The sequence below is a fragment of the Rissa tridactyla genome, chromosome 1, assembly GCF_028500815.1.
Source record: "Rissa tridactyla isolate bRisTri1 chromosome 1, bRisTri1.patW.cur.20221130, whole genome shotgun sequence".
Lineage (NCBI taxonomy): Eukaryota > Metazoa > Chordata > Aves > Charadriiformes > Laridae > Rissa > Rissa tridactyla.
In genome coordinates this window covers 143414148-143428455 of record NC_071466.1, presented here as the reverse complement: position 1 = coordinate 143428455, position 14308 = coordinate 143414148, and the positions used below count along the sequence as shown (strand labels likewise).

At 43.3% G+C, this 14308-nt stretch overlaps 1 protein-coding gene across 16 annotated transcripts in view; it reads right to left on the bottom strand.

Annotated features, from left to right (window-relative positions):
* TEAD4 (TEA domain transcription factor 4) overlaps positions 1-14308 on the bottom strand; it is a 60092-nt gene that overhangs the window by 11413 nt on the left and 34371 nt on the right. For all 16 annotated transcript variants that reach the window (XM_054209495.1, XM_054209486.1, XM_054209588.1 and 13 more), the window contains 6 exons: positions 13769-13831; positions 9890-10024; positions 8994-9037; positions 6733-6788; positions 5810-5940; positions 4703-4876 (listed from right to left, as the gene is read on the bottom strand). In XM_054209495.1, the coding sequence (XP_054065470.1) occupies positions 4703-4876; positions 5810-5940; positions 6733-6788; positions 8994-9037; positions 9890-10024; positions 13769-13831 (603 nt within the window). The remainder of the gene's footprint in view (positions 1-4702; positions 4877-5809; positions 5941-6732; positions 6789-8993; positions 9038-9889; positions 10025-13768; positions 13832-14308) is intronic.

Sequence of the window (14308 nt, the reverse complement as noted above, 5' to 3'; positions counted from 1 at the left end):
TGTTGACCGAGTCCCCTTACATAAGGTACCAATAGGAGGTGCTGCTGGTGACTGCAAGTGAAATTAATGGGCTGCCAGATCCATTCTTAGAAAAAATGTGCAAAGATCAAGATCAACATGAGCCAGCAATGTGCACTCTCAGCCCAGAAAGCCAACTGCATCCTGGGCTGCATCAGAAGTGTGGCCAGCAGGTCAAGGGAGGTGATTCTGCCCCTCTGTTCTGCCCTGGTGAGACCCCACCTGGAGTACTGGATCCAGCTCTGGAGCCCCCAACATAAGAAGGACACGGACCTGTTGGAGCCAGTCCAGAGGAGGGCCACGAAGATGATGAGAGGGCTGGAGCACCTCTGCTATGAGGACACGCTAAGAGAGTTGGGGTTGTTCAGCTGGAGAAGAGAAGGCTCCAGGGAGACCTTATAGCAGCCTTCCAGCACCTAAAGGGGGCCTACAGGAAGGATGGGGAGGGACCCTCTATCAGGGAGTGTAACGATATGATGAGGGGTATCAGTTTTAAACTGAAAGAGGGGTGATTTAGATTAGATATCAGGAAGAAATTCTTTACTCTGAGTGTGGTGAGACACTGGAACAGGTTGCCCATGGAAGCTGTGGATGCCCCATCCCTGGAAGTGTTCAAGGCCAGGCTGGATGGGGCTTTGAGCAACCTGGTCTAGTGGGAGGTGTCCCTGCCCATGGCAGATGGTTGGAACTAGATGATCTTTAAGGTCCCTTCCAACTCTAACCATTCTATGATTCCATGATTCTATAAAAATCTCTGTTGCTAGCTACTGTCTTGTTTGCTACCTCAGAAGTGCCAAGGACAGAATGGACATGGAGACCAAATTACCATCTCCTTGCTCTCCAGGCGGTTTCTGCCAGGTCAGGATTGAAGGCATACTGTGGGCAGGGCAGGGTGCCAAGGGGAGTTTGCGCTGTGGCTGTTTTGACTGGATTTGCTTGGTACAGAAGAGAAGCCAGGTGCAGGAGAGCAGTCTCCAGCGCAACCCTTCAGCTCCTTCCACAAAAGTATAATTCGTTCAATGGAAAGAAAACACCCAGTGATGTGATTGGTTCAGCTTGCCTATCACAAAGGAGAAGAAATTACTACACATATTCATCATTCGCAGGAAAGGTCTCCCAAGTAATTCCCCCAAGCCACCCCTCTGCAGATGGCTGTTCTGGATAAAGTACTGCCTGTCCTGAATTTCTCGTTTGTCATTTTCCTTCTGTCTTCCACTCAGAATCTCACAACTTCTGAAAGCTTTAAGATGCAAGTGCACCACTCTACTAATGTGCAAAGCCCTGAAAATGCCTCTTCCCCAAACTATTAATATCGATGCGTATAGGAGTTCATGGGGAGAACCAAGTAACAGGTGGTAGAGATAATATTACGCTGGAAAAGAGCAGAGCTGCCACTGCCCATGTGTTGGGAGGCTAATGTCTCACATTCATTGTCGTGTGCTAGAATGCACTTGGGGCACAGAGAAATGTCACACAGATGTCATACACAACCTGCCAATCCAAATCCAAGAGTTACTTCATTGTACCGAACTCTCAATGCCAAAATCAAGAAAGAATTGCAAACACCACTCATGTTTCAAATTAATCAACTTTTAACTCTTGGCTGTTGTATAAATTGTTCGAAGCACCATTGAACAAACATGAACATCTCTTTCTCAGTCACACTAGATCCTAAGTGCTATCAGTGATGTCAAGAAATCCCAACCCTGGTGTTTAGAGTTAGGCTTCTGGTGCACAACAGATCATCTGGTATATTGAATACTTAGTGTAGTAGCAGCAGGTTCCTGCCTCAGGTTCTTCAAGCCTAAAACTACATACATACAAAAGTCTTTGTCACCTGCAACCACCACTTCAATGCAGAACCTTTGAAAAATCAATCCTATTTTCATGTCTCCAAACACCTCTTCAAGTATGTAACTCTACTCACCAAGTTCAAGGTTACCAGTAATTCGCTGTTGGATAATACTTTTATCCTAAAATGACGCTATAAATTCAACAGTGTGGTAATTGCTTTATCCAACACATCTTTGGACATCAACAGTATATTTGTATAGCTGTCCAGAGCGATCAGGCAGCAAAATGAAAAAGCACCCTAGCATATACCGTTAAAGAGGTATAAAAATGCAGAGGGATATAAAAATCTCAGCTGAAATCTAGGTTTCTTCTGGTTATCTATTTTTTTAAATCACTTTGCCTTATCTGTGAAAAGTGTTTGTTGGTTGGGGCGGTTGCACTATACGCATCTAACTGCAATACACCAAACTCAGGAAGTCCCATGACACGAGTAGCATGGTGCATTACAGGCATGGTTCACATGCTATGTTTAAGCGTAAGCCTGCACTGCCACAATATTTCAGGCATGTTGAATACAAAGTTTCAAAAAGGTTTGCAGTTTTCCGCAAAAAAAAGTTCTTTTGAACTGCTTTAGTTATATTGCCTTAGAGATCCTGGCTGAAATCTTGCAATAGGATTAATGTAAGTACTCCTGTGAAACACACCACAAATCATAAAAGTGCCCCCAATCTTTTTTTCATCCAGAATATGCCATCAGGAATGGTGTTTTCGTCCCCCTACTACTGCCTACACTGAGAAACAAAAACAAGATTGCATGATTTACTTCTTAAAAGCCTTAGAAGCTTCCATTCAGTCAATGACTTGACTTGTAAAATTAGCATAATTGTAAGTGACAGCCCGTAGTGTTTCCACCAATAAAACTGATGTTAACTCCAGATGGGATTCAGCAATGCAAGGGTACCGAAAAAAGAATCGGAAAGTCAAAATATTACACCAAGCCCAGAAATATCCCTGTCATTATAAGTGTACAGATGCAGAGCCGCAGGACATCACACATATGTTGGAGTAAAGGTATTTCAAACCCTATGTAATGTTTCTTCATGCAAGACAACTTTCAGTGAGTTGCTGACCTCTGAACACGACACCTCACGTGAGCCCAGAAGGTGTCCAACTTAATGACATCCCACCATATAAATCCTTTAAAAGCCTAACTTAGGTTGGTCTGACATGATGCATAGGCCAAATTTATCCTTCTGATATTAAAAAACAAACACAATGCCAAATCCAACCCCACAAGAACAAAAACACACAAACAGTTTTGATAAATAAAATCACAGGTCACAATTTTGTTACGATGTCTCTCTTCTTAAGTCAAGGAATACAAAGCATTTTATTCTCCCCACATAACATCTCCCTCTAAGCTCTTCCTTTTGGTTCCTGAAACTTCCAAAGCACTTCAGAGTGATACCACACAGGAGCCAGTGCTCTTCACCTCCACATGAAGACTTTCCTGGAATCCCTGCCCCACAGCATGCAGCTCTCCCAGCTCCTACTTTTCCAAGGACCATTTCTTAGAAGCTATCCCCTCTTACTCTTTTGTCACATCAGACTTCTGTTTCCTTTTCCAGACAGTTCTTAGGAGGGCAATTGCTACCCGGATTCTGTCAAAGGATATTCTTCTCAGCAAGGTGCTGCTGTATCTCCCAAGTATTTCTCTTCTACCAGAACAGGGCTGGTCTTTTTGTTTCAACAACCTTTCCAAGCAGGCTTTGTTGTACTCTGACAGAGGCTAACACCATGAGGCGCCCAGCTCAGTAGCAGGGTAGTAAAATTATGTGTCTCCAAGAATCACCAGTAACTAAGGCTCTAAGCACCAGACACTTAGACAGCAGAGTCCCACCCAACATTCTCCAATGTTGCCCAATGTGCACTGCCTCTAGAGAGGCCAGGCTTGGGACAGCGGGGAAGTTGCATCTCGAGGCACTTCCTTCTCCTGAAAGCACCAGTTAAGAGGTTTTCTAGTGCCAGTTTGTATGAAGAGTATGAGATACGAAAGCTCATTTCTCATTATCTCACTCCTGACTTGGGGTTGAATTATAAGTGGTAAACTCAAGGTGAAAGGCTCCAAATCCCATTACACTTTCCCTCAGCCATCTAGCATGCAACTGCCCCAAGCTGCTATTATTTTTGATCTCGTAATACCTATGATAATATCGATCACTGAAACTATTTTGTGTGTACCCTGAAGCACAATGGCACAGTTTTTGCAAATTTCAGCTAACGCACAAAATTCCAAATTGAGTGAGTAGGCTTTTGCCAGGCTGATTTCTGCCAACTTACCAGAAGTCATTTCAGTAATATATTATCAACATAATCCAATTTCATTATATGTCTCCCTTATTTTTGTCTGTCCTTGTGCCTTGTGTAAATATGCACCTGTAAATTATTAGTACTTGGATAACGATAACACAAAATGCAGCTAACGAGATAGGAGGAGATGTAAAAATGCTGCCTCTGATTGAGAAGTCACTCAACACTGAGAGAAGTGAACACGTAAGAGTATGCAGAGAATAATTTCCACTGAATTCTTCTCTTGTACATAAATAAAAATTTTAAAGGGCCCAAGTTACCATTAGCAAATAGAATCTCCAGACACTACTCAAGAACGACTCTATGGATGACATTGTGAAAGGTACATCTTGGTCCAGGCCAGAATGAGGGCCTTGTGCAGTCAAGGAAGGATCTCCAGTGAAAACCGTGGCTCTATTAAGTTGCCTGCACAGAGAAAATTTGTTGGGAGGCGGCAGTCTTATAAAAGCTTGTGAGTCCACTGCTTTTAAAGTCAGAACTTCATAGCAAATGGGTACCCTACAGAGGGTCCTTCCCTTACCCAGAATTTGACAAGGAAGAAGGCATTGGCTGGCCCCCTTTCAAAAAGCTCCTTCAGGCCGCCTTTTTTCTCAGGGAACTTGTCATAGATCTGCCGGATATCCACCGCCTCGAGGTAGGGGTCATTGTAGCTGGGGCTTGACTGCCCAATGTGCACAAACAGGTGTTTGTTATACTGCAAGAAGAGGAAAAACATGGTATTAGGAAATTGTTCAGTATATACTGAACATTCATGGTTCTTCACAAAAGACTGCTGGAAGTCACTGAAGACTTGATAGCAATTTCTAAAACAGTACCTCTGCTAATACCAGCTCATGCTGATATTTCTTTTCTGTCAATACATCCATGCTTTTTGCTTCTTCTGAAACATTATTGCTGTGGTTTTTTTCCTATCTTCACTTCTAAACCATTGCCTCAGGCTGCTGCTATATAGTCTGAAATAACCTGAGATACAGCGTTACCTGTCACAGGTCACTCAGTCAGACATCAATGATCCTGTCCTGTGAAGACCTACCTGAAATCCCACAGCAAGGTACGAGCCAAATCTTTTCTGAACTTTCTTATCTCAGACAGAGGAAATGTAAGTGGCTCATCACCAATGTACGTCTCAAGATGCAGTATCACAAGGTTTAGTGAGACGGGCAAATCTTACTACTTTCATTTTATAGTTGGCACCATGGAAAAACACTGATGCAAATTCATCCCAATTGTCCCCAAATTTAAGTTCCCAGCACACCAGAGAAATATGTGGCTTCATGTGACCTTACCGTCACCTAAATCTGGGTCTATCCTCCAAGGCTGAATGGGACAGCTAGAACAGCCCAGCAGGGGCTGTGCCACTGTCTTCTGACCTCAGTGCCTCGAGGTCTGGTATGTGAACATCCATGACCCTGGAAAGGGAGGCCAGAAGCACATGGCACAGAGCTGGCTATATCACTATAAGTAATTCTACCCTCTAAGAGAAGGATATCTTGTGTTTCCCAAAGAAGGCTTTCTATTCTCATTAGAGCAATGAAGCAAGTATTTCCATAAACCTAGAGTAGCATGACATATCCATGATGAACAGGAGCCACCAGAAGACCAAAAATTAATGAGGGGTGTATCTTACTGTGTCTTGGTCTTGTTGTTGTTCCAAGAATGCAGAGAATTCTAACATCCAAAGTTTGGAGCTAGCAACCCTTCGTCCTTGCCAAGCTGGTGCTGATGGGGAAGGCGAGAGGCCAGTAGGAGACTCAAACCCTAAGCACATAGGATTTATATAACACAATTTAGAAAGAGAAAAGTTCGCAATAGCTTTCCAATAGAACACCTGTTGCCAAAGCTGACTAATTACATTTTCTTATGACTTCAGTCATCATGCAAAAATATCATTCACAAGGTCCTCACTATACCTGTGCTTTAAATGCCTTGCTAGTTACCTTTTGCTAAGACAGCACTGTAAGGGTTGGTAATAATGTAAAAGACAATCTACCTGGTTTTGACACCAGAGAAAACATGTTCAGCAACTTTAAGAGGACCTAGATTGAGCCCTAAATGAACAGTGAAATAAACTGCTTTAGTATCAGAATGAAGCATCACCATTAAAATGACCATTAACCTCTCAAAATGCGGAAACCAAGAAGGAAAAGACATTTGTTATTCTACTTAATGAAAAATTGGAAAGGCAATCATGTTATGACGAAAAACAGTGTTCTAGTACATGCAGCATGGTGGAAGAACAGTAGAGATACACAAACTTTTATTTTCTGCTGAAAATAAACAGAACAGAACAGAAACCCCAAAACAACCAGTCTTATAACAAGAAGTTTTGGATTTTTTTAAATAAAACAAAATTAAAAAGCTTCAGCTCTCTCAGTGAAAGGATGGAAACTGGTGATAAGGGAAAATAATAAAAAATTAATTTTGGGCTCACTGAAATATTTCAATAGGTAAAAATATTTTTTAAAAATAATTTTTAAGCTTTTTAAAGTGTTGGCTATTTTTGAAGTCAGAATATAATTTCAAAGCAAGGAACTACATTTCCTTACCTACCTGGTAATGGTAGAGGAGGTTGTACAGCATAAGGTTGTTGAGAAAAAGGTTTCACGCTACAGAAATACACAAAGAGAAACGGTTAACAAAAAACAAAACAAACAAACAAAAAGACTCTTGACCAACTGATCGAGTATTTTCCCCAAGTAAGAAAGTGGCAGAAGTGGCTTTGGGAAATTATCTTTCTGTGTGGGCAAGAGAGGGTCGTGGAGGAAGACTCAAAAAAGAGTAAGGGGCCAGGACTGGACTGAATAAGATCTCCTTGCAGGTGTTCAGCTGGCTCTCCCTGCAGACTTGTTATTCAGAGATCCTCATCAGCCTGTGGATACCTGGTGGCCATTCATTTATCCTTTCCTTTCAAACACAGAGAGATCTAAATTCATGCAAGTGGATACAGGTCTGGGCTGTATGCCTCTGAGGCTTTTAGGCCAAGATTCAGAGATGTTCCACACCCACAACGGAGTCTAGCTCAGCTCCTTTTTAACACCACTGTAAGGAAAAACAGGATCTGGAGACGTCATCTGACATAAGGGATAGCAGATACTTAAAGCTTCTAAAAGAACCTCTCACATTGATGTTTCCACATTCGCTTTCAAGCTAAAGGCATAAAATCTACTTTTTATTTCTTATAGGATGGCTTCTATTCTTTTACTAGCCGTTTCCCCCCACAAGATATTTTAATATTATCTGTTCCCTGATCTGTGCCACAAGCATTATCAATAGCACCACGAGACAGCAGGAACACGTCTCTTGGGTGAAGAAAGTGCTCCCACCTGCTTGTCCTTAAATTGGCTTAAATTGCTACTGTTAGGTAATCTGATAAAAAGTATATCTCCATAGCAACAAAGTAGCGCAGAGGAACAATGGCCCTGCGCTGGCCCCTCCCAGGGCTGAGACAGGAGAGCCATCAGCCCTACTGCCCAGGTGTGAAACCAGCCCAGTGATCCAGCCAGGAGGCTTACAAACCAGCCACCTTACAAACTGAGGGGGTTACTGCCTAGGTGGTACAGGACACGTTATGAAATGCAAGGGAAGAGCATTTGGGGGTTGCACAGAATTTGTTACAGGGATGTTTAGGGACAGTATGGTGATAAAAGGTGCCGGTCACATGTAAGAAGGTCAGGACAGTTGTCTGTCCATGCCCTGCACCTTGTCAGTGCAGTCTGTCCGATATTCTTACTAAATTCTATTTCCAATTGTTTTCCTGCATGAGGGCCTCTGGGTTCTGTGTGTATGTTTGTTTCTAGAGCGTCAGCAGCGAGTGAGGGTGTGATCAGTCGCGACTATTATGCCAGACTAGCCAGCAAGTAGATGGTTTGGGAGCCAGCTGTGTGTGTCTCCAGGGGCAAGGATGCTTTCAGAAGGACCAGGAGGCTCAGGCTTAACAACAGAGAGACTGCGGAGTCTGGAAGTGGACTGAAAGATGAATATGCGTGTGCCTTTATCTCTGTGGGAGGTAACCAGGGAAAGTGAAGATCCAGCTTCTGGGTCTATCTAAGTCCAGTTACCGGAGAGATTCACTCTGTGTGTGTGTGTTTGTGCATATGCACATATGTTTGTGTGCGTGCGAGTGAGGTGCCTGCACCGGCAACTAGAGTGGGGCTGTGGCCTTGGGGGCTCACCTGCCTGGGTGCCGGCACACAGGGAGACAAGGGATCCCCGGGCAGCTACTGGATGGACCCACAGTGCGCGCGTATCATTTCCCACTAACACACCTTCACCCTCATCAGCCAGAAAGGGGTACAGGATGAAGCCGTTGGTGCTGTTTGTGTTTGTGTAAGTGCCAAGCATTGTCTGTCTGTGTCGTCCTGTGTGGCCAGCCGCGTGTTTACGTGTGTATGTGTAATGTATGTGCATATTTGTGTGCGTGCCTACCAGGAATACATGCTCACCCTTGCTACTGGTTGGGCTTGGGAGCATGGAGCTGCAGCAGTCTCAGCTCTATCAGGCTGCTAAACTCAACAGTTCCCTAAAATAACCTATATTAGGCTGTTTGAGTCATGTGACATTAAAGGGGTGTAATCCATGTTGGAGGTACCACATGAAGGGTTTTATCTATTTCAGATGTTCTCATGACTCTCAGTTTGTCTTCGACCATGGGCCTTAAGTCTCAGATCCATGGTCAGGGAATCTGTCTGAGAGCAAAGACTGCATTATCTTAGCATTTTATAAATCTTGTAATAGCTCGCGGTGTTCTTCAGGCACCGCAGAGGAAGCAGCAGAAGCACCTGCTTTGGATGCTCACGTGAAGGAATACTCACTCTTGGGAAGATCCAGCTTGGCCTGGCAAAGCTCCTTGCCAAAACTGCAAGAGAACAATATACAGGCAAAAGTCACCACTCTTAGGACAGAGATGAAAAGCAAGACTTGCTCCTTTCTGAGGAAAGAAACCACAACCTCACAGACTTTTAAAGACGTGACTGAGCTATATCTCTTCTTTCTACCTTCCTGCGTTCGTCCTCGTGGAGATGCTGACTGGTCTTTGCCTTCTTTCTACACAGTACTACTAGTGACACGCAAGCAACTGACTCAACAGTGGTTTTTAATGTTAAATACTATGTGTGCACCTTGTGCCTCCATCTCCAAAGCTTTAATAATGCTCACTCTCTTAGAGGGACTATTTTCCTCAGGAGAGCTCCACAGGAGTATTTTGGCAAACGAAAGCTCACTAGGCCCAACTCAAAGGTTAGGGGATGCTGACAGGCCTCCTCTACTAGGATTTTACATAAGGGCCATCGATTTGTGATCGAAGCACTCAGGATGAGCTTGGGAATGACAAGCTTGAGAAAGGGTCAGGATGGCCCAAATGGTTTTGATCCAACAAGATCCTGGACTAAGAAAGTGAAACAGGCACCTAATAATATTTCAGGCAGCTGAAAACCCAAAGGATCTGGTTTTTCTCTCTTCTTCTTTCTCTCTTCTCTCTCTCACTTATATCATTTTAAAAAAAGCATATAGTGAAATTCTGTGGTTTTACATCCGCGTGAGCACAAAATCAGACCCAAACTGTTGAAGCCATATGACATACTTGCTCTACAAAGACAATGCCTTTTGGCCCATTCTTCTGATGTTCTCAGGGATTTCCTGAGCAGGCCCCAACCCTTTCAAATACTCAAGTGTCTTCAGCCCAACTCCTCCAAGACAGTGAATGACTCACCCCAGAAACAGCAGGGTAGGCTGGTCGTGGGAGACCAGGCAAGGCCATTTTACTATGGAAGGCAGTTGCAGAGATAATCTGGGCAGATGACATTGTAGCCATACTCTGCATGGCTTTATCTTTAGCTGCCTGATCCTGTGGGCAAGAGTAGAAACAGAAAAACCGGAATTATTATCATGATAAACAAGTTGCCTGGGTCTAATGCTGCATAACCAGGATTCTCATCAGCTTCTTTGTAGGGAACAAGCATCTCTGAAAACCTGGGTGGCAAACTTGCCAATAACTGTCCCAAGAACTCTTCAAAGCATGTAAGTCTTTCACCCATTACTATAGCTTCAGATGCAATTAATCATCCTTTCTGAAATACTGGGATGACTGTTTTAGAGACTGCTAAGCATTTATCCTTTCTGTCTGAAGGCTTTCAGCTGCACAGCTGAAATGTTTTGTAAGGGAAAGTACAACCCTAATTGACTCTTGTATTTTAATCATTGTTAAGAATATTCAATGGGAAAGGCTCTTGCTTATCAAAAAACCCTCTAAAAACAAGGTCACAAAAGGAGTTTGTCATCATCACTGCAAAAAGACTACCTCAATTTGAGACTGCATTAGTCTCAGGTAGAGTGGATCTTTTTATTCCTATCCCAGGGGAAAGAGGAAATCTTAATAAAGCTCCCAGGGCACATACGCAAGGACATTCCCTTTTGTAGTTTAACAGAGCTGTGGAATTGCACACCTTTTTACAGGCAACGACTAGGAGGTCTGATGCATATTTAAAACAAATAGCATTCTTCATTTCTTCTTCCGAGGAATAAACAGATATACAGAAGCACTTCCCCACATGCTGCCTTTCTTCCTACGTTCACTCCGATTAATCTTCATCCTTCAAACACTCCACCTTTATCTGTTACATTATAATTATAGTAGCAATGCCACATATGAATTCATGGCTTGGAGAAACTGCTGAAAGAGGTAAGCTTTCGCAGTCTTCCTCAGGAATTCTCACTTCCCGATTGCATTCATTGACCTGCAGTAAGTTCTCACCCTTGGGTTTCCCCTCACTCGAACTCCTCCACTTTCTCTAAGGTTTTTTAAAGTTCAAAGTCCAGGGATTCTGATGTGTCTAACACAGAAACATTTGGCGGAGGCGTCATAACAAAAGCTCAAGAATAAATGATAACGTCCGAGTGGAATGATCAGTAGGAATGGGCAAAACTTGCATATCTTCTTTTTTACAGTATCTGAGACTCCTGTTAGTACAAGTCAAGTGAATGGAAGGGAAACATTTTAATTGCTGAGAAAATTCCTAAGATTCTCCAAAGCTATGGGAAAGTTTTTCAGAATCCAGTTTAAATTATGCTTTAGGGAATACCTTAAGGATTACCTACAACGTTTGTTAAGGGTAAGGATTCTTTTCTGTTTTTTCATGACACAGATAAACACCATTTCCCGGTTGCCATTGCAGAAAAGGATTTTTTTCCTCCCCTTACTTTCTCACTTGAAAAATCGTATTTGTCTACCTGAGTTTATACATGAGTTTATTGGGAAAAAGCATTTACTTGTGGAAGTATTAAAGTAAAAAAAAACCCAAACAAACAAACAAAAAACACCAATTAAGAAGGGAAAAGATTTTAACCATTAACGCCTGTTGTGCTCTTCTGTTTTGTTTACATGCCTGAGACTGCTGGAAAAAGCATGTTTTTGTAAAAGACATCTCCTTTCACTTTCAGCTAACAGTTCTGTATTCATTTGTATCGTATTTCCAGCAAAAAGAAATAAATGAGAAAATGAAGCAACAAAAACTTTTACGAAACTTTTGCAGTGTTTGTACTTTCTTTCATTATTTTCAAAACGCATAATAATAATACCACCACAACTTCCCTCTTTTTCCTTAGCACAGGTGATATTTATTAGCCACCCAGGGCATGGAAAACTATTGACTTCTGGGAACAGATTTTTCTCCAGGCTTTACCCTAATTTCCAGCTCTATCTGTTATAGGCACAGTGCACACTTAGAGAAGACACCCCAATTTGTGTGGAGACAACAGTATTATAGTAATTGCTCTGAAAAGTCAGTGTGCCGCTGCTCCGATTTCTAGGATATACATATGAAAACGTATACTTGCTATGGAAGATTAACAGTGACGGAAGAACACACAGCTATCAGCAGGAACTTGGAAGAAGGGCAGCAGCTTTTGTGATTTCATTTCCTTGCTCTATGAAAATGACTAGCAAAAGCAAAGAAGTAAATGAGTTGAATCAGTGCTACGGACTTGCCTCTGCAGGCAGAAAGGAACAGTCTGGTTCTGGGGAATGGTTCACTGCAGGCAGCTGGGCAGAGCTCACAGCATGGCCTGGGTGGTGTAAAAGGAGAACAACCAATGGCTCCATGGAGCTCCCCGAGACACCTTCACTCCCTGAGAACAAAAATGGCCAGCTCCTGTGTGCTAAGTGGAAGCAGGCTCGGCTGACCGGCTTTTCAATCATGCCAAATCCCAGAGCTGTGACACACAAGGAACGGAATCAAGGTTACAGATATAAGCAGCAGTAAATCTTTTAACACCCCGGGCAGTTGTTGTTTCCTACTCGCTCTAACTTGCCTCTCAAGCAGGCTTCCACCTGAATTGACCGCTTAACAGCACCACAGGTTTCGAGCTTAGGCAGCCCTACCTAGAAGCACCAAATTAGAGAGTTGTAATTTGTAGCTCCTTCTCTTTATCAGAGCAGCTGGAAACACAACAGGCTAATGACAGATACAACACCGTTTTCCAAAAATGGACCTGAGGATGGGATGTGGGGGGTGCAGTCATGACTTAGAGGTAATCACTGCTTGCAACAGGGATGCACGCACTTCAGCACTGGTCAAGACTGAGTGCCAACGGTTCACTCGCAGACAGTCCACTTCTCCCGGTGCTCAGTGAGGAGTTGCCCAGACAGCCAAGAGGAAGCACTAACAGCCAGCCACTCAATAGTCAGGGCTGGACTGGGCTGTCAAGATCCTCATCATCACCTGAAGCATGGAAGATGAGGGAAGCAAACACACTTCCCTCCAGATCACTTACTGCCATACCAAATCAGGAAGGTCAGCATGGACCTTCCTTCTCTGGCTGTCTTGATGACATGTAACAAGGACCAGACCTCATATCCTGCTCGGCAAGCCCTTTCTGGATGGCTCACATTCTAACAGGGGACACCCTCTTGTGCAATTGTCACCCACAAACTTAACCTTCTTGACATTTCTGGCAATTCAGTCTGAGCATAAAACCCATCTCCCTGCTTCAAATCTGAGTGGAAGTAAATGTCAAGAGGTATCAGTTCATTAGTGTGATCTCAGAGCTCTTCCTACAGAAAGGAAAACACAGATTTGCTCAAGCAAGTAGTCAACTATTTTCATTCTCGTCAACCCTCTTCAAATTAGGTCTGAATTAATCAAGGGTCAAAGTCTATTCACCGTTTTACCTGAGAAAATGCCAGCTGGCTTTATTGCTTCCTCTCAGTGGTTATGCCAACTCAGAACACTTTCTCACAGACAATTCCATATCATTACCACTAGTAGAGGTGGAACTAGCACTGCAGTAACTATAAGGCCACCCTTTCCCAAGGCCAGCGTGACACCAGGGACTGATTACTTGTCAGTATTTGTAAGCATAAACCACTCCTTCTCAGGAAGAAGCTGAGACGTCACAGCTGAGAACGTGAGTCACAGAGCTACAACAATACAAGTGTTTGCACAACACTTCCTGGGAAGTACCTTTTCCTCCCTGTCTTACTACAGTTCAGAGGCTAATCTCACCCTTTTTTAAAGCTATTCAAAGAGGGAACGGATGAGGGAATGGCTGACTCAGGGGGCTTGTGTGATATGCTAAAGGATACCCATCATACCTTGAGCTTGGCTTGGATCTCTCTAGCTTTCCGCCTTGCCAGGACCTGGATGTGACTAGATACCTGCATTGAAAGACAAAATCAATCTTCATTCCAGAGGAGTACTTGGTAGCTACTTGCAGAAGTAAACATACTTTAGGCACCGTGTGCAAGAGGGAGTTATTCAGAGTTGAGGGGAGGGCAGGCTGAGGTAGCAATGACGTAACATAACATAAACATAAGTGTCATGAAATGAGGTGGGGGACCAGCAAAGATGGGCCATTAAGGCCTTTTCCAATTCAAATGGCTTTATCAAGCCAGACACTTCCTCTAAAACTAAAGAGCCCATCCTTAAATCTAGGGATTGAGAGTTTCTGATCTCTTTGCTCCTCATCTTGGCCTCCTCTTGGGAGAAGGAAAACCCATGTTCCATATCTTTGGTTGCTATATAATGATCCTCAGAACTTCCCCATATTTAATGTGGGCCAAAACGTATCATAGAATGATTTAGGTTGGAAGGAACTTCTGGATGTCATCCACCAACTCCCTACCCAAAGCAGG